We start from the raw sequence: 19,685 nt of genomic DNA, 5'->3' as shown, positions 1-19,685 counted from the left end.
TGGTGTTAGAACCAAACCACAACAGGGGAGTCAAGGCGGGGTTTGCATGGAGACCGCTTTGCAGAAATGCACCACGAGAGGAGGAGTGCAAGGTAAGGTAGGTGTGTGTGTGTGTGTGTGTGTGTGTGTCCGCGAGAACACGAGCAGGTAGGGAAATGATCTTTGTCCTCTTCGGTAGCTCTCCGCCTCCTCATAGCCTCGTCACCAAGTCAACCAGCACCAACTTAGAGCACATTATCTCCAAGGGTCAACACGTCTCAGCCAAGCTGCAGAGAAGTCTCCCAAACTACCCTGTCGGGAATCAATGCGTTCGCTATCGGTCGCTATATTGATAGCATTGTGGTCTTCCGCGGCGAATACCCAGCAATGTCTTTATTCACTCCAGGACAGGGAAAGATTGCAGAGAAGGCAAATCTTTGCCTCTTTTCACTGTGTCTGCCACAAGATTGCTTCACAGATGGTCTTTTTCCCTAAGGAACATACACATGTACACACTCCTGTCTCTACAACACACACACACACCTACTTCTGTCTATCCACATCTGTGTGCCCACACTCTCACATAGGTCTACCACATCCATATAGCTATACACACAAGTACACACAAACACATTTTGCAATTTGAATAGCACCGCATCCAAAAAAAAAAAAAAAAAAAGACGTTAGGATTCACCCCTTGCAAAGAGGTTGTGAAATATTAACACCACACGACAATAAGGAGTGAACATGAAAGGGACACAGAATGTCTACCCAACTTTTCAAGCAAATTTACCTACCTACTGACAACATTTGTCCTCAATATTTGGGAAGAGGGCTGTGATATTGTGTGTGTTGTGTTAATCAATTGCGCATATCTAATTGTGTGCGAGAATATCTATATCCGTATGTGTTTATGTGATATCTGTGTGGTTTTGCTGATAGATGTGTCTGTGTGCGTAGACAGAAACAGTTACACAGAGATATACATAGTCACCTAAAAACGCGGAGTTCTGACTTGCCCGGTTTGTAAAAGGCAATGAACCAGAGGCTAGTCAATGTGCTTTGAGAAAGGATTCGTTTTCGTTATCACTTGAATTCTTGAGTCCCACGTCGAAGTAAGTGACAATGTGATAACCAGCGAGTGGCCTTCCTAATCTAACTCACACACGGAGATAGGGTTTCCCAAGTTAGAGGTTTAAAATTCAACAATCCTGGGCACTTTTTGTTGATTGAGCCTAGACAAACTTTAGTGAAAGCACAGCCACCTGCACTATCTTGAAACCTATAATACACACCCGGACTCTCTCTGCCCCCGCCCCCTATATCTGTCTTTCTGTACACACCGTAGGTACAGAAACCGCAGCGATGCATTGCGCAATGTGAGTAACAGATCCTAAAAAAACCTCACCTCCCCCCAAACAGTGGTGTTTAATTCCCACTCACACCCCCTTTCACACCTAGGAGGACACATGCCCCGGTGTGATGCGCTACGTGTCAGTACTGTGAAGATGCTTGCAGCAGAACCGGCGCTTCCAGCCCTCCGAGGAAAGCGAAAGAAGCTCACCCACCCCAGCCACCGAGGGCTTCTTCTTATGGGAAACGCCCCGCCCAATGGGGAGCTGAGGCAGGCTCACGTGGGAAGAAGTGGCGCCTATGGGGAGGCAACCCTCGGCCGGCCCCGTCTCGGTTTCATCATCTGCTCCCGCAGGTGAAGCGGACCTGTCAAAGCAGACGTACAACCTGCCCGGAGTGGGAGCACCTGATGTTTCACTAGCTAAGGTCCCCTTCTAGCCATGAACACTGAAGAACAGTATTATGCATCGACCCAGCTCTACAAGGATTCGTGTGCGTTTCAGAGATCCCAGGCACAGGATTATAACCAGAACCCCCCAGCCTGCCTGTACATGGGCAGACAGCAGCAGACACCCTACTCTAGTGCTTTAGGTGCGCTGGAACAAGGCAGCCCGCCAGACATTTCACCCTACGAGGTACCCCCCATTACAGAGGATCCAGGGGTCTCCCATCTTCATCACCATCACCACCACCACCCTCATCACCCTCAGCTTCCTCATCCCCACCAGGAAGCTATTCCTTTTGCAGATGGGACTGTCACTGGGGTTTTAGAGGAACCTAGAGTTCAGTTGCCTTTCCCATGGATGAAATCCACCAAATCTCACGCCTGGAAGGGACAATGGACCGGTAAGATAGTCGCCTTCTTCTGCTGCTGCTGTTGCTTCCTCTCCTTCTGTCTTGTACAATATCAAGAAAACCTTCTCATCACTAATAATTTCCCTTCGGGTTACTAAATGAAGCCTACATTTGGGATAGCCCCGTGTGTGATCACTTTCAGAGAGAGGCTTTGGGAAATTCCCTATCATTTGTTAGCTGTTTCACTAGGAAGTAAGCCAGGCTCGCAAGATTTCTCCTGTAAATGTTTCTTCTCTTCCACTTCCATAAAATTCCTGTTTTAGGAAGTGTTGGGGTCAGTTTGGCATTGGCAATAGCACCGGTTTTAAATGGGGATGTATTTCAATGTCCTGAGATCTATGAGTCCATTTTCTATTTCAAACCTGCATGTATAGTATAGTCTGGCAACTCTTGTATAATATAAATAAGTACCTTGTATCCAGAAATATGTACCCAGTTCTGATACCTATAATGAAGCCATCGCATTTCAAATCAGTAAGAAAGACAAGCTCAGGAATAAATCTCAACCGCCTTCAGTTTTCTACTGGGTGAAGGCAAAGTGATTGCAATTATACTTACTCCTTATATAGTTCTTTACTGTTGCAAAGCACTGAACAAATATTAACTAATTAGTTTAACTAATTAACTAATTAGCACTAAGTATCAGGCTGAAGTTGATACTTATCTAAGCTAAACACACAGGGTGCTGCTGTTTCAACTCACCTGACCAGGTGCTTATTGTCCAGGGATTTATACTGATCTCACTGCCAGTTTGTTAGTAGTAAATTCCATCTGGTCACTGGGAAATACTAAAGCTGTTGGGACACTGTCCCGTGGTAGCCAGCCCAAAACTCCCCTTGCAGTCAGCGGGGTGTGCAAAGAATGCAAAGCGGAGATCCATGCCTAACAGAAGGGATAAGGGAAACACAAGGACCCCCATCTTGCTCCATTTGTAGACAGTGAAGGTGAAATCCTGGCCCTATTGAAATTAATGGGAGCTTTGCCTTTTGACTTCAGTAGGGCCAGGAGTTCACCCGGAGAGCTGTACCATTAACATCAGGATCTGATTCGGAAAATGCAGTTTTTGCCACTTGTATCAGTACTCGCGGGGCAGAGGGAGCGCCGGATGGGAAATGGACAACTTCCAGTGGGAATGCCCAGGGTTACTCGCAGTCAGATCCTACGAAAAGGCCACGTTGTGCCCTCGCTTTGAGACTCCCTCGTTGATTTCACTGCGTAAAAACCATAGCCCAGAATGTCCCGCAGATCTCACCGCCAAGTTGCTGTCTGAAATGCCCTTACAATATAGAGTAAAATAAAAGACATTTTGAAAGTAATATTAAACGCTAAATCTTTTAATAAATAGCGCCACAACCCCGCCTACCTGGCCGTTCAATTCTTGTCTGTATGCGATTGTTTTAGCCTTACTTATGTCTTACTGTGGAAACTTTTTAAACCTGGGTAGGGGACACAATACACAAACTGAATTATCTGCCTGCCAGCAAGAGGAAGAAACTCTCTCTGGACAGAAAGTTCCGTTGTAGAACAATATTTCTGTCTCTCGCTGCACAATGTTATCTTGCCCTGTGCCTTGTGCACTCTTTGTCACACCTCTACAGCAAATATTACATTAAAGGTTGTGTTCAAACAGACAGTTGAAAAGGTAGTGAAATATTGAAATAATGCTGAAATATTCTGGAAATTACGTTAAACTGAAAACAAGAATCAAACTGTGTTCTTTGCTCCTTACCCTGACAGTCTGAAACGAAAAGAAACCACTGCAAGAAATGGACGTCTTTCCTTTCACCCATTTAAAGGGCAAATATATTCGAAGGGTTTTTGATCTGGGGTCAAATCATAGCCATTTCACATGCGTTTAATAAATAGAAAGAAACCAGATATGCGCCCTCTATTCTCATAGTTTAATATAGGGAGAGATCTCTAAAACCTAAAAATCATTAACAGACTCTCCCATACTGACTTTTTCAATTAATCTAAGTAGCTTCTTACATAAAAGCTTGGTTCAGAACATGTGTGTGAAATATATATATACAATGTAAACACACACATATATAATGTATACACACATATATACATATATACTCGCATGATATGTACACATGTTTATGTAATTTGCATAGAGTATGTATTCTATATAAATGTATGTATATACGCCTGTATATGCACATTACATATACTATATATGTATATTTGTATGAATGAGTGCTTATCTTTAGAAATAGCAGCTTCCTTAAGAAATATCTGGAATTAAATTAATTTGTATTAATGGCGTAGCTGGTTATTGGCAGCGGTATCGCCTACAAACTGGCCCGATTCTTAGCGATACAAGGATTCGGGGGAAATCCGCAGCGCCACCTTGTTACACGTTAACATATACTGGTAAAAGCAAATATGGGATCAAAAATATCTTACATACAAATAACCGTAAACAACTGGGGCTTGAGCCTTTTCCCATAGCAGTCAATGGCATTAGGACAAATCTCTTGCAAATTTCCGGCCGATTAAGGAAAACTTCTTTTTCCAGGAATCTGCCTTTCTTTGTGTAAAGTCAAAACTGAATATGAGATTTGGCGTTATTATAACAACAATATATTTTTGCACTTCCATGAACTGAAAATAGCCAGTAGCCACTGACTGCAGTGGAGTTTGGGGTGCTCAAGGAAAGGAGGAGTGTCTAAATTAGACCGGTTAAAAAAAAAAGGTTTAAACTTTTGCACACGAATTATAAACCCCGGGGTTCCTGATGTCAGTGCAGAAGGACCTTCATTATGTGAAGCTGTTTTTAATTAGAATTTACAAAGTCCACGAAAAGCAAAATTGAGCCTTGCCCTCATATTTCTCATGCAAACTTCCTCTTGAATTCCCGTTGGGAGCTTTGCCTAGGTAGAAACATAGTTCTTAAAACCCACCAGGCCCTGCTCTCGGAGTTATGGCACTGATTTCAACTGGGGCAGGATCCGCAGGGGACAGTCACTTACGCTTCGGTATTTGCAGCGGTGTCCAAAAAATCTTCTTGTTTTTCTTTAGAGGTATTGTCAGACCTAGGCAGAAGGACGGATTAAGGTCACACTCTCTCTAAACGTCCTTACTCCTTTGAGTTTCACTCGGCCGGACAATATTTTTTTTTTGTTCTGCTCGCAATTCGGTTTTGGTTTTATGGTAATGGGAAAAATAATAATAATTTCAAAAATGGACGTTTAACAATGAGTGACATGATAAACCGAACGGCTCGTGTTATTTAAATGTGTATTAGTGCCCCCCTCTAGAAGGTATATAATAACAAGAAATAATAATAATAATTTAGACAGTCGTTTTTCCCTTTTCATGTCTAAAGATCTTGTATGTTGTGAAGGCTATTTGCTTAAAACGACATTAGTTAATTAATTAATTAACAGTACTACCTGTTTGAAGCGTGTTTAACCTTAGAACACCCACGTAGAATACTCCTCGTCCAGCAAACACCCAGAAGAAGGGAGAGGTTGCTGGGAACTAGGAATCTGTTATAGGACTGTCCGGATGGGTTTTGCACATGAATTGTGACACCAGACACATAGGTTTATTCTCAGCTGTTAGCCTACATTCCGATTAGTTAGTTGCAATAGGCTTTAGGGCCCGAACCGGCTGCGCTCTCTATTTTAGTCACTGGCCGGGTCTGTCTGAGTAAGGACTGCAGGATCCAGGGTTCTTGTTTGTTTTGTTTTTGTTTGTTTGTGGGGTGTTTTTTTTTTTTTTTTAATGAGACTCTTCAAATATCCCCGTGGAACATAGTCTCTGTGAATACAACAGACACTTTTCTTTTTTCAGTTCCAGCATTTGGGGATTTGTATTTGCCTTTGTAAAATGACTGGGATGATGGCTGGATTAGGACTAATCCGTTGCAAATTCCTGGCCGATTAAGGAAAACTTCTCTTTCCAGGAATCCGCCTTTCCTTTTGTAAAATCAAAAGTGATGTTGAGGTTTTGAGCTAGAGCAACAATAATTTTTGCACTCCTATGAACTGAAAATAGCCAGGAGCCATTGACTGCAGTGGAGTTTGGGGCGCTCCAGGAAAGAAGGAGGAGCCTCTAAATTAGACCGGGTCTAGCGGTTAAAAAAAGGTTTAAACTTTTGCACCCGAATTATAAACCCCGGGGTTCTGGCTGGCAGTGCCGAAGGAGGCTCACTTTCGTACAGTAGCCGTGATGGTGGCGTGGCAGAATCTCCGAAAGTCTGTGCGCTGGGTGAGAGGCGGCGAGAGGTGTTTGGGAGTTTTAATTTACAAAAAAACAAACAAACAAACAAACAAACAAAAAACGGGTGGTTTTGTCACTCAAAGGCAGCTCTGATTTTTGTAAAGCATGAAGTTTACAAATCGCCCTATGCCAGTAATCATCGGCCATTGTCACAAATGCACCTGCTGTTATTTCTCCCCCCCCCCCCCCCCAGGAGCCATATCATTTCGTCAGTTTTAAGACCTTGATTTCAACTGGGGACTTGCACTCAAGCACTGATGGTACAGTGTGGCCCGGGGATTTTACTCGGGATCCATACTACACAGTGCGCGTTTTGTTACTAAAACGGATTTACAGGTAACAAGCGGAGCAGCTTCGGACTAGTGTCTTCGCTCTGTGCTGGTGTTTGTAAAGAAACGCTCTTAAAAATCCACCTCGGCCCTGGAATGCCTTTTCCTTGTTAGTTTCATTCTTTAAAGGGCAGAATCCATACCCCTCTGTCAATTTCTTGGGCCGGATTTGTAAACCTTTTGGGATGCAGACAAGGATTTGTCCTGGGGTTTGGGCTCAGTCCGTTTTATTAAAAACCAAATACCCAAACACACCCGTGGTTTCAGTGTTGTCTGGATCTCGAAAGAGAATCCCCGATCCATTAAACCGCTCATCTGTGAGTAAAAGGGGAAGCCTGGGGGAAAACCTGCCTCTCCCCGCCCCCCGCCCCCGTTGTGTTCTGGACAAGAAGATTCTATCGCCTTTCCAGCGTCGCTCCGGGTCCTAGTCCCTGGTGGGTAGATTTTAACTCTCCCTTCTCTTTAGGTGGCTCCTACGTGGTAGAGCAAGAGGAGAATAAGAGGACGAGGACTGCCTACACGAGAGCGCAGCTCCTGGAGTTAGAGAAGGAGTTCCTTTTTAACAAGTACATCTCCAGGCCCCGCCGCGTGGAGCTGGCTGTCATGCTGAACTTGACAGAGAGACACATAAAGATCTGGTTCCAGAACCGGAGGATGAAGTGGAAGAAGGAAGAGGATAAAAAGAGGGGAGCGGGGGCCGGCGGAGGAAACAGCAATGACGCTGACCAAGACTGTGTGGTGTCCTCTGGGGAGCTGCCGGGGAAAGAGGAGCTCCAGCAATGCCTGGCCTCGGCCGCCTCCAGAGAGCTGCTCCCCTCCAGCCTTGCTGCCTCCCCCCAGCCTTCTACCACCACCCCGCGAAGGCAGCAGGACGCTCGGTGAAAGAACCCCCCCAGGCCTTTGCAGGCGCCGTTTGGAGGGGTAAGAGTTAAAGGAGAGGGGCCAGGGGTGCCAAGCCTCTGTGTCATATGGACCCTTGCCACACGCCCCCGGGGAGCCCCTGTGCTGTATAGTTACACCGGTGTCCGTGTGGAAACATTAAAGGTGTTTGGCTGTAGCAGAGAAAGGCTTGGTGTGGTTTGTGGGGGGGGGGCGGGGAGGGAATCCTCGCTCTACTTTGTTACCACGTTTGCAAGATCCTGCCTTTAACAAAGAAAATGTCCTCTTCTGCAAGGGGCAGCGGGGGGCAGCCTGTCTGGGATTCAGGTCACAGGAGCTCTTCTTGCTCCTGGCGAGGTTGATCTGGGGGGAGGGGGGCAGCTCCCCGGGGCCCATTATCGGTCCAGCTGCAGCCAACGTTAAAGCACCGCGCGGAGGTTGTAGAAATAGCTGTCCCCACTGGAGGAATACTAAGGAAATAAAAAGACAGGAGCAGTTTTCCGCCCCTGACTGTCCCGTGCATCAAAGTAGTAAGCGATGCGTACTGCGCTGCACAAACTCCAGGCAATGGAGATCTGGGGGCGGCAGGGGGAAGCCACCATCCCCCGCTCAGTTTTGGTGGAGTTGATTAAACTGAAAATATATGGTGGGCCCGGGTCTCCAAAGGAGCCGAGCCCCGCGAGCTCCCGCTGACTTCATCTGGAGTTGCGGGGGGTGAAATCCGGCCCGATAGCTACAGTGAAGGTGGTTTTCCGAGAAAGGCACACGAAACATTGGTCACTCTCCTTCCCTTCCTTCTAAACTGGATTTTTTCCCCTTCTGAGAAAAATTACCAACACTTTCTGCAGGGTGGACTTGTGTTTTCCTGGAGACACGGGGCTGATGACTCAAAACTTCCGTTGGCTAGCTAGCTCGCTAGAGCATTTTCTCGCGCCCGGATGATGTGTGTGGAAATACCTGTCTCTCTATACCAGCTCATCTATAGGTGGGCTTATATGGGAGAAAGCTAAGTTTTGATTAAGCAATTCTGTCTGTGTCTTCAGAAAAAGGATCGCACGCAGCAGGCTTTGGGGACTGTCCTGTGTATGTCAATGACGCTTGCTTGAGATTCGGGCGCGCAGGGCGTTTGTGGAAAGCCTTCCGTAGCGAATGTTAAACCTGCGGGGCTTTGGAATTAGTACCCCCCTGACCTTTACACCCACTGGCACCCGATCCTGCTCTCTGGGGCACCCAGGACTCCCGCACTACAAACTTGGGACGCCCACCGAGTGCAGGATCTGGACCTTGCCCGTGGAGATGCTGAGGTTTAATTAAAAATACAATTAAACTGAACGTAAGCGAGCTCCAAGTCCGCAAGGAGGATGGCGCTCTCGGCTGTTTTACATTCAGCAAGGACAGGGCAACCCGACTCCTCTCTTCACCCGGAGAGAGAGTTCGCACTGAATGCAAGGCAGGAGAAGAGAATGAAGGGGCAAGTGATCTGAACAAGCGGTATTCTTATTTAAGGCACAAGCATCAGCAATTGCCTTTAAATCGCCCTCCACACAATTGAGGGCCATGTTATGCCATCAGGTTTTGAAACGAACTATATTGGCACTATCCGTGCTTTAATGGAGTTTTTGTTTTGTTTGTTATTCTTGTTTCCTATCGAAGCACATTTTAAAGCATTCTGGGGGTTGTGTGCATACGGGCTGTTCAGAAGGCGTGTGAGTAGAAAACTTAACAGCGACAATATCAGTCTTCCGTATTTCCCAACCAAATCCCCCACCCTTGAAGTCCCTGGAGAAAGACCTCGCTGTGCGTAGAATATGCGTTTTTTCTGCGTTGGAAAAGGTTTTTTGTATGATTGTTTTCTTAAGAAAAAAATCTGTCTGAGATGAACAAAAAAGTAACTCAAAAGCTGCCTTGAGCAGTGGCTCTCCGCCTTTGCAGACTACTGTACCCCTTCCAGGAGGCTGATTTGTCTTGCCTACCCCCAAGTTTCACCTCACTTAAAAACTATTTAAAAATCAGACATAAAAATACAAAAGTGTCACTGCACTCTATTACTGGAAAAACTGGTTACTTTCTCATTTGTACCATATAATTATAAAACAAATCAATTGGGATATAAATATTGTACTTATATCTCAATGTATAGTATATAGAGCAGTACAAACAAGTCCTTGTCGGTATGTTAGTTTGTACTGACTTTGCTAGGGCGTTTTATGTAGCCTGGTGTAAAACTAGGCAAATATCTAGAGGAGTTGATGTACCCCCTGGAAGAGCTCTGCGTGCCCCCAGGGGTACACGTACCCCTGGCTGAGAACCACTCATTGGCTTAGAGCACCAGTCTAATTGAAACCAGCAAGGAAACCAGATGCGACTTGGGACACGCCTGCTGGCAGGGAGCGGTTGCAAACTGCATCGCCGCCCTGATCAGCAAGGAGGAAAATGACAGCATAGGTCGGGTTGTCTGTTTTGGTCCATAGCTAGCGATGAGAGATCCCTGCCTACATCTGGGCTCCTGCTGCACTGGTGTTAGGCGGCCGGGGCTGTGCTTGTCGCATCACCCACAAACCGTTGTGCAAAATGAAGCCAGTTCCCGCGCGCATTAGCTTTTCATACGCACAGGCATAGGGGGAGAGCTAGGTGTATATTCTCTTCGCCGCGCCTGTACTAGGGCAGGCGGGATTTAGGTCTGTGTAAATCGAGCACAAACTCTGTCCAAGTTTTTGAGATTGCAAAATGTGTACGCAGGGGGAGATTTTGTATTTCCTTTAACAGGTGGCGCTCACCCTGCCACTGGGTAAAAGGCGCGTTTGGAGAGATGGGTTTGAGCGCCTTCCTTGCAGTCTACTGTTTGGCGCGTCCGAGCGTGCAGGGCGCTGGTTGCACCAGTGATCAGCAGCTGGGTTTCAGAAGCCCAGGCCCGAGTAGTCCGTGTCTATCTGCGACTGTAATCGAGCTTTTTTTTTTTTTTTTCCCCCTCCTGACTCAGTATTTGCCCATTACGGGAAACTCCTCGGTATCCCAACAACCGCAGAACAGGCACTTGGTGGGAAAGGAACGTGATATTTCAGCAGCTACCCACCTAAAAGGGGGGGAAATTAAATTAAGTAAATAAGTAGCATAACGGATCCGTTCATGTTAACAGTCACTTTGCAGTTAGTTAATAGGAGTTTCACCTGCATACAGACTGCAGGCTCGGGTCCCAACTACTCTATATTAATAGATGAGATGTGTCATTTAAAATCTTCTAGGCAGGCAAGTTGAGACAGTCAGATACTGGTGGCAGGCTACCAAAATACCCACTCTGCTACTATAACTAGACACGGAGCAGCAATCGACTCTTCTTTCCTTGCGCTGCTGGATAAATCCTGAAATCAATGCAAATTTTAGTTTCAAGTCTTTGACCAAAGAAAGAAAGAACCAGTGATGTAGCCAATAAAATACCTGCAAATAGAGGCATCAAGTAGTAATGCCCAGTAGAACGCAAGTTTATTCAAAAGTCAGCCTGAATTTCTTGATTATTACCTATTATTATTTGAATGTTCTTAACACCCAGGCGCTCAGCCATGGACCAGATCTACTTTCCAACTTTGTCGGAACAGCTCCGCATGGGCAGCTCCCTAAGCCCCAGAGCTTCGAGATTTGGCTCTGATTTTTCAGCTCTGGAAAACACTAATACATTTCACTAATTAAGTGAAATGACTCGTGGTGGGACCAGGCTGGGCTCAGGATTTGAGGTCCAGACGGTGTGACTCTAACCAACCAGAGCATCCCTTGGTAATGTTTCTGCCCTTCTTCCCTGGAAGATGTTGGGGTCCTTTGGGTGTTCCCTGCGGACTTTGTTCGGCTTGGCTGCTGTATTTCATACCCATACCAGCAATGGGAAGGGGGCGAGAATAACGCAAAGGGGCCAGGCACACTGCGTTGAAATAAGAATGAAACTGCGCAAATAGGAAGCAGCAATCGGGAGACCTTTCCCGGCCCGGAGTGTAAACGTCTTATTTGGCTGAGCCACTAAATCGGATTCGAGTCACCGCAGCTTCCCTCTCCTCTGGACGCACTTCTCAGCGAATCAGGTTGGGCGCCCTGCGCTGGGTCCCGGGCAGCCACAGCGCCCCTGGCCTGAGTCAGTCCGGCCGGATCGGGAGATCCAGACCCCGCCAATAGGGTCCCTGGGGCTGACGCAGGAAGGTAACGAGGGGCATCCGAGAGCCGCCTGCCGATCTAGAAATGTGCGCTCACCCGCGGATCTACACCAGTGCACCCGGCTTTCCCTGGGCGCTTGCAACCCCTCCGGGGATAATTTGATCCCAGCTCCAGCGCCGGGGCTGGAGCCTCGGGCTAGCCTGGATTGATTCCCCCTCCCTGGCTTGAATTACCCCCGGCAGCCTGGCGCCGGGGGATGTGGATTGATCCCCCCTCTCTGCAGCGACAGGGCTGGCTGGAGACCAGGAACAAGGGGCAGCCCAGTGTGGAACGGCCCGCAGTGCCGGGGTATGGGCAGAGCTGGGATCGCCCACACGGGGCTGCCTAGCCGGAGAGATACACGCCGGGCTCAGGCCCACGGCCCTAGCAGCTCGCTGGGGGCTGCGGGGGAAAGCCCTTGGCGCTAACCCAAGGCGACATCTCTGGGCTGCGCTGGCAGCCGGAGCGCAGCGGGGCAGGCGAAGCGGAATCGGAGCGCAGAGCGCGGGCGTTAGGCGCAGGTTAATGAGCATTGGGTGGGAGAAAGAAAGCCTCGCGCGTTGGTTAGTTTATGTCTGTTGATTTCTCAGCGAGATGCTGGGGGTGGGGGGCGAGCGCTAGGGGCCTCGGCCGAAATACAAGGAGAGAAATCAAAGCAGCCGCTGCACCTCGCCCCCAAGCAAAGAGAAGGAGCAACCACGGTAGAACCAATTCCCCTCAACTCGCCAATCTGTGCCAGCAGGGAGCGCCGGACCTCAGTGGGTACCCCCGGTGCAGGGCTCGGTCTCCATACCAGGGGATCCGTGCCTGACTCTGCCCTTTCCTCTGCAAAAACAGGGCAAGGGGGAGAGCCTCGCAGAGGACTCCCAGGGTCGTCAGCGCCGTAGCCTAGCAGCCCCAAATGAGTCTGGGACCCCATTGTGCTGGGCCCTGTGCACATACAGAGTGAGGCAATCCCTGTCCCGAAGAATTTACAATCTAAGCAAAGCGGGTGGGGAAGAGACTCTGAAGGAAGAAGTCACTTGCTTAAAATCACACAATGGTAGAGCTGAACTGATTTCCTGACTGCTAATCCAGCGCTCTGGTCCCTAGGGCATGGCACCTCCCAAGAATATAGTACTGTATATTATATGCAAAGTGGGTCCCCAAAACACAAAGAGACAACATCGGAACTGAAGCACTATTCTATTCTATTTCCTTACATTAATATTTGCATTCATGCGTAAAGAACTATGAATATTTATGGGAAGTTTTAATGCGGGTTGTAAGAGGAACTTAGCGCCCAAACCTACAACTCCCTATTCCAGTAATCGGTAAAACTATAATCAACGGGCAAGAGTTTGCCATAGATTTTAAACAAAACTCACCCAAATAGATTAGATAGATGTTCGGCTTAAAAATCACTATGATGTAATAGGACCTACCTCAATAGGAGTTTCCAAACTATGGTGCTTTTCTCATATTAAGAAGAATTTATGGTATGTTGACATAGAAAGTTGCTGTGGCTAAGTATGATTATATGATTATATTGCATTTTGTTGCTTAAATTATACTTGCATTTTCAGTAGAATATGGTATTCAATTTCTGTCCTATACTGTTGTGCAGTATTGTCATGCACTGTTCAAATTTCATCCCAAAGCTGGGGTAGTTTTCTGTCTAGCTATCTCACCTGCATGTATAAACTGTATTATGTAGTCCTGAATCTTCTGTCAGTGACGCAGGTTTTACACCACTAACTTCAGTGGAGTTACTCCGGATTTACACCAGTGTGAGTGAAAGGAGACCCAGATCCTATTTTTTTTAAAGAACAAAGTGTTTATCAGCATAAAGAAACACGTAACGGTGGCGCACTTTTTATTTCTGTCTCTTCTGACTGCCGCGAATGGGGAAGCTATCGTTGACTGAAACAGAAGCAGGATTGGGCTCTGTGTGGGGAACGACCTGTTCCCCATGCTACTGTACACTAGGGAATGTAATGCAAGCTGCCCAGCACCCACCCTGGCTAGTGGTGTGTTTTCGGCTCTTTGGGCTAGGGTGTTACACAGCTGCTATAGTTCTTGTGGAATGTCATGTCACTGCACATAGAAAGCAGAAGCCCCGACGTACTGCCTTTGCACCTAGCACTCCTTTGGTTGCCATGAAACCACAAATAATAACATTCCATCTGCTTCAATTCTGTGAATAAAAATATGAAAAATCAATTGTCTAAATATGATTTAAAACATTTTTGGGGGAACGGGAGAATAGGTTTTGTGGTGCATTTAGATTTGCATATTGGACAACACTTGGTTTCTTTTCCTCTGCCACTGAGCCATCTGTTGGAAGGAAGTGCCCTCCAAATGCCACATGCATGTTGGTTTTGGTTTCTTTTTAATATAAACCAAGCAAGATTCCTGGCCAGATCATTGCCTTGAGGGCCTGTGGAGCCCAGGAGTAGGATTCAGCCCCTCCCGCAGTTGTGAAGGGAATGTTATTTCTCCATAAGGCTCCAGATGAGCACAGTAAGGAGCAGGTCTTGATACACCTTTCAAAAGCCATCGCCTGCTTTTCCTCACCAGCTGGCATTTGCCAGGGCACAGCGTGCACAAGGATCTGACCAAGCCCCCGCTGTTTGGTAAGTAGTGCTGGTAGGACTAATCGCTCCATTCCTCTTTCTTGCTTCGTCAAGCACTTGCATCCTAATTTTAGCTGCTTTTGTGGGAAAGGGTTCTTTGTACTTTCTTCTTCCTCTAGAGCACATGTGTAGAGCCAGCTACCTTTCACTCTTAGATACTGTGCTGATGGGTAGACAGATAAATAGACAGATAATGTCACAGGTATGAATTTAAAATGTCTTTTTTTCTGATAAAGTTGAACCGCTTTGCTAATGCATCAGATTCTGGGAATACAGGGTTTGCTCTCCAGATGCATCCGAGTTCCATTCAGTGGCATTATGCCATCTTTCTTCCCTGCCTTGATCCTGAGGACAACTAGGGGTTGGTGTGGCCCAAGGTGCAAGCTAGAGAGAGGGCTGAGAAAGAGAGAGAATAGCTTGAGGAGCACTAAATGTGAGCGCCCATGTTTGGTAATGACGGCCTACATGACATCTCTATAAACAACTGTGCTACAAGCGTACATATCGAAGTAGACATGGTGCCTAGCCTGAAGAGCTTTCAGTGTAAGAAACATGACTGGTTCCAAAGCACGATCAATGTGTGATATGGGTGAATCTACTTCCGTTGAAACATGCAGTCGTGTGTTCATGTTAGTTGGGTTACTAAGATCAGGCCCTAAGTGCTAACTTATGCTGTTTTTTAATTACTGTAGTCATATATTGCAAACAGGCATTCAGTTTGGTCTAGTAAAATAAATAACAGGTCTCTGTCACCACTGTATTTTCCAAATCTCTCATGCCAGTGTAACTTCACTAACTTTCAACGTCATTACATTGGGTAATGCTAGTAAGGCCTGTGACAACTAAGCCCAGAAGTTCACACATAGAGGAATCTCAGGACACTGTAAGATAAAGTACATTTAAAACATTCCACTTTTAAAACCAGTGGTAAACAGTGGTTTCTTTTGTTTCATTTTCATACCGGGAATGGACTGGCCACTACAATCAGATTTAGGAAGTCATGGAACATGGTTGCTTCAGGCCCTTTCTCCCTAGAGATTTTAGATTGCATCTTTGCCAAAGCAAATGACCTGCTGATTCTGACCTCCTTCGGTGGCTGAGGACACAGAGTGACAATGTTGCACCTTTTAAGCACCTTAAAAGAAAGTAAAACCTCAGCTCCTCAGGGCAGGGAGGAAGGATGATCTGTATTTGTGTCTTGTAGACTAGAGCACTGAGACCCACTGCCCTCGGGCTTCAGCACCAGGTGGTGGGGCTTGGGCTTCAGCTTCGGTGGGTCTTGGGCTTTGGTGCTGGCCCCAGGTCCCAGCAAGTCTAAGCCAGCCTTGGTGACCGAGCTGGACTAAAGCACTGAGTGCATCATCAGTGCTAGAAAAATAACACTGTCCAGAAGTTAGTCTCTAAGGTGCCACAAGTACTCTTGTTCTTTTTACTGTCCAAAAGATGTGCTTTTTTCAACCTATTTTAAACAAGCACCAGGAAGACACCAACACTCCTGGAAACTGAAAAAAATAAGTTTAGGGTAAATCTCCAGAAGAATTTTTGTTCCCCCAGGGGTATTGGTATTAGGGTTCAAGAATAAAATTACTGGGAGCCAAGAGTAGCTTAGGGTAGAAGCTTAACTAGAGTGATTTGCTTCTCAGGTCATCTAAATTGGCAGTGGAAAGGAATATTCTCTGAAACATTGGCAGTTTATTTTAAACTTCTTCTGCAGCATTGAATACAGGTAATTTGATGAGATCGAATAATAGCTGTGACGCTCACAGGCCAGGGTCCAGCTCATGCCAAAGTCCCCATGTCTCAGCTGGACACTAACAGATACATAGCTGGAATCTGTCTGGCTCACTTGGAGGTTAATAGTGATAAAATAGGTATTAGAATTATAAGAAAATGTTTAGTGTTTAGACTCTATTGCAGGGATCGGCAACCTTTGGCACGCGGCTCGCCATGGTAAACACCCTGGCGGGCTGGGCCGGTTTGTTTACCTGCCATGTCCACAGGTTCGGCCGATCGCGGCTCCTACTGGCCGCAGTTCATTGCTCCAGGCCAATGGGGGCAGCAGGAAGCAGCAGCCAGCACATCCCTTGGCCCGCGCCGCTTCCCGCAGCCCCCATTGGCCTGGGACAGTGAACCGTGTCCAGTGGGAGCCGCGATTGGCCGAACCTGCAGATGCATCAGGTAAGCAAACTGGCCCGGCCCACCCTGGCGAGCCGTGTGCCAAAGGTTGCCGATCCCTGCTCTATTGCATGCTTGTGAGTTGCTGCATGCATTAATCTCACTAGTAATATCTGTGTTTCAAGTTGTAATGTAATATCTGAGTGGTTGTACTGTGAGCCACACTCTGTGACCGTATGAATCGCCATACAGGAAAGAGACATTAACTAGTGTTAAGAGCTGCTCTTCTAAAAAATTGTTCGCCCCTTATGAAAGAGGATACCCATCGATACCAGATGGATGCGTCTTACAACTGGAAACTCCCCACATCTGGAGTGAGGAACTGTCAACAATAGGACTAAAGACCCTTATTGTTCCGCTCTCCTCTCCCTGAAGAGGAGTCATGCAAGTGGACTCCTCTAACCAGCTGAGTTTTCAGCTCAGAGCATATGGAGAAGCGGGATAAAACCCCAAACCAAATAAACTAAGGATCTCTATGCTGCTTGGACTCTGGTGGGGGCAAGGTGTTTCTAGGCATAAGCAAGAGATCCCCAGCTGCTGAGCCTGGGTTAGCCCTAAAGGATAAATAGAGCTTGCTGATTATTGAAGCCTATGTTATCATCTGAAACCTGAGACAGCAACTCATTTGTGTGTCTATGTTTGCTTGCTTTGAGCTTGTAAAAAACTCTCTCATTCCCTTTTCCTATTTAATAAATCTTCATCTAATTTACTATGGTATGGGCTACACGTGTTGTCTTTGTTGTGAAACCTAAAGCACAATTGACCTGGGGTAAGTGACTGGTCCTTTGGGATAAGGAGTAACCTGAATATTGCTAACAGATGTATTGGAGCATAAGCTTTCGTGGGTGAATGCCCACTTCGTTGGATGCATGAAGTGGGCATTCACCCACGAAAGCTTATGCTCCAATACATCTGTTAGTCTTAAAGGTGCCACAGGACTCTCTGTTGCTTTTTACAGATCCAGATTAACACGGCTACCCCTCTGATACGTGAATATTGCTGTGATTCTTGGTGTAAGAAGCCATCTATATCAGAGATACACTCATCTGGGGGGCAAGACAGACCGGAGTACCCAGGGCACTGTCTGTGACTCCATACTCAGGCTGTTAAAATGCCTGAGGAGTTTACACTTGGTGCAGTTGGTTAGTGAAGAGTAGAACCCACAACCAATTTGGATTTGTGCCCTGGTTCTTAACTGTCTGTCCTGAGGTTGGTACTCCTGCTCTTGCATCACTGTTAGGAGTGTTACAATAACAGTAATTAATTATATTGTGCTTATAGAGGCCTCTCATCCACAGATCTCAAAGCTTTTAGCAAAGGTGGGTAAGAATTATTAGCCCCACCTTTAAGAGAAGCACAGTATGGACCCACCCAAGAACTCACAGTGAGCCAGTCTCAGAGCCAGGCATAGAATGGAGGTCTCCTGCCACCAGGTTCAGAGCCCAGTTCACTGGATGACGCTGCCTACAACCTGACCAAGCTTGAGACTGCAGTGGGTGGCAATGAAATGTTGATTCGTGACTTTCCCAAGGTGCAAAACCTACTCTTAGGAAAGGGAAAAGTCTCTGAAACAGTGACACAGACAGGGAGCTGTAGATCATGCAGCATTAGGATGAAAATTCACATTTTAAATATGAGTCCATTTAACTCTGATCTCTCTAGGTGAATAAGCCTTACTTCTCCTGATCGAGAGGTTGCTGGGAAGATGGCTTTCCTCCCAGCTCTCACCTTTGCCTCCAGCCTTTCAGATACATTCTTCCCCAAGACACCTTTCTCCATTCCTCCCATAGGTTTCTGTTTTAACCGATGAAAGCTTGTCTTCCAGCCAGAATGCCCTGTTTCCTGCAGTTTCCTTTTCACCTTCCAACACCTCCCGAGGTGATTCAATATTTGGTTAAGACTGCGTGTGGGTGACGTAACTCCAGATAAGGGGGAGGCACAATAAAAATGTTACTCAGCTTTTCTATTTCACTCCATGGACCAGATTGTGCCCATTGTATCAGAGCCTGGAGGGGCAGCAGGATTGCCCAGTGAGAGAAAGTGGTTCCCAGTTTAAAGGTATCTTTTGTTCCTGGAGAGGAAAGAATTTGCCCCTAGCCTGGAAAGGGCACAAGGGCAGGGCAGGAGGAACAAACTGGGGAAAGGGGATGCACATAAGCCCCCCAAGCAGGGAATTCAACCCCATGGAGAACCCACCATTGCCCTGTGTATAATGTAACTAGGCAGCCAGGAAAATGGCCTCATCATTTATGTGGTTTGTAAGATGAACATAAACCCACATTTACATCTCCCTATCCAGTTAGCTGCCATCTTCACCTTGCCCAGCTGCCATTTTGCCTGCCACTCCCCCACCTCCATGTGTAATGTTCTATAACTTCTCCTTAAGGAGCAGGCCTGGGGGGGTTTCAGAAGCTGTTCCCATGCGGATGCCTTAAAAAGATAGAATAAGAGACAAAGAGTGGGAGCTCATTCTGCGACCAGTGAGGGAGCACAGACAGCAACACTGTGATCACCCGGGCTTGGTCTCCAGTGAGCTGTGGGGGTGGGCTGGCAGTCTGCAGCAGCAGCTAAACTGCTTCCCTCCAGTAGGGCTTAGGTGCTTGTAAGAAGGGAACCACTGAAAAAACCAGTGTTGGGACTGGGGGTGGCAGAAAGGGCCTGAAGCAGGGCCGAGGCCCATGGGGAGGAGGAGAGGGAAGTTTCTGACTCCTGATCCATCCCAGAGCAGAACTCCACTGGCGGAAACTACAAGGGTGAAATTTTGTGCCAGGGTAAAAGTCTGATCTCTACACAAAGGAACTTGGGCTGAATTGTGTGTCCAACAAGAACACGTCCTGGGGAGGAGATCAGTGTGTTAGGGGAAGATGCTTGCTCCAGTACCAAAGCAGACACTTGTAGCACAGACTTAACCCAGTCTTATCCCCGTTAGTGCAGAGCAAACCTCCGATGGGCCCAGTGAGGCCAGGGCCTTTCCGCTAAGCGCTCCACTCCGCTGCAGTGCAAAGGAATAATCCATGTTTAGCTCTATTTTCATCTTTGGTGACTTTTCCCAATCGCTGGTTTAGCCCAATGGACCCCGTTGATTTCCTTG

The 19,685-nt window shown here is 47.0% G+C and overlaps 1 protein-coding gene across 1 annotated transcript; it reads left to right on the top strand.

The window, feature by feature from the left end:
* The first annotated feature begins 1,687 nt into the window (after positions 1 to 1,687).
* PDX1 (pancreatic and duodenal homeobox 1) lies at positions 1,688 to 7,794 on the top strand. Its single transcript, XM_054015449.1, has 2 exons — positions 1,688 to 2,178; positions 7,216 to 7,794. Exons 1-2 carry the CDS (start codon positions 1,773 to 1,775, stop codon positions 7,629 to 7,631), a joined length of 822 nt encoding a protein of 273 aa, XP_053871424.1. The 5' UTR covers positions 1,688 to 1,772; the 3' UTR covers positions 7,632 to 7,794.
* Positions 7,795 to 19,685: the final 11,891 nt, after the last annotated feature.

This window comes from Malaclemys terrapin, chromosome 1, assembly GCF_027887155.1.
Source record: "Malaclemys terrapin pileata isolate rMalTer1 chromosome 1, rMalTer1.hap1, whole genome shotgun sequence".
NCBI classification, from domain to species: domain Eukaryota; kingdom Metazoa; phylum Chordata; order Testudines; family Emydidae; genus Malaclemys; species Malaclemys terrapin.
Note: the sequence above shows the minus strand (reverse complement) of the source record. Positions and strands in the feature narration are given on the sequence as shown.

What these genes read in the sequence shown, in the direction of transcription:
- PDX1 (XM_054015449.1), top strand. Translation starts at nt 1,773, where the DNA reads ATGAACACTGAAGAACAGTATTATGCATCGACCCAGCTCTACAAGGAT. An exon ending in CTGGAAGGGACAATGGACCG is followed by an intron (nt 2,179 to 7,215) that starts GTAAGATAGTCG and finishes CCTTCTCTTTAG; the next exon opens with GTGGCTCCTACGTGGTAGAG.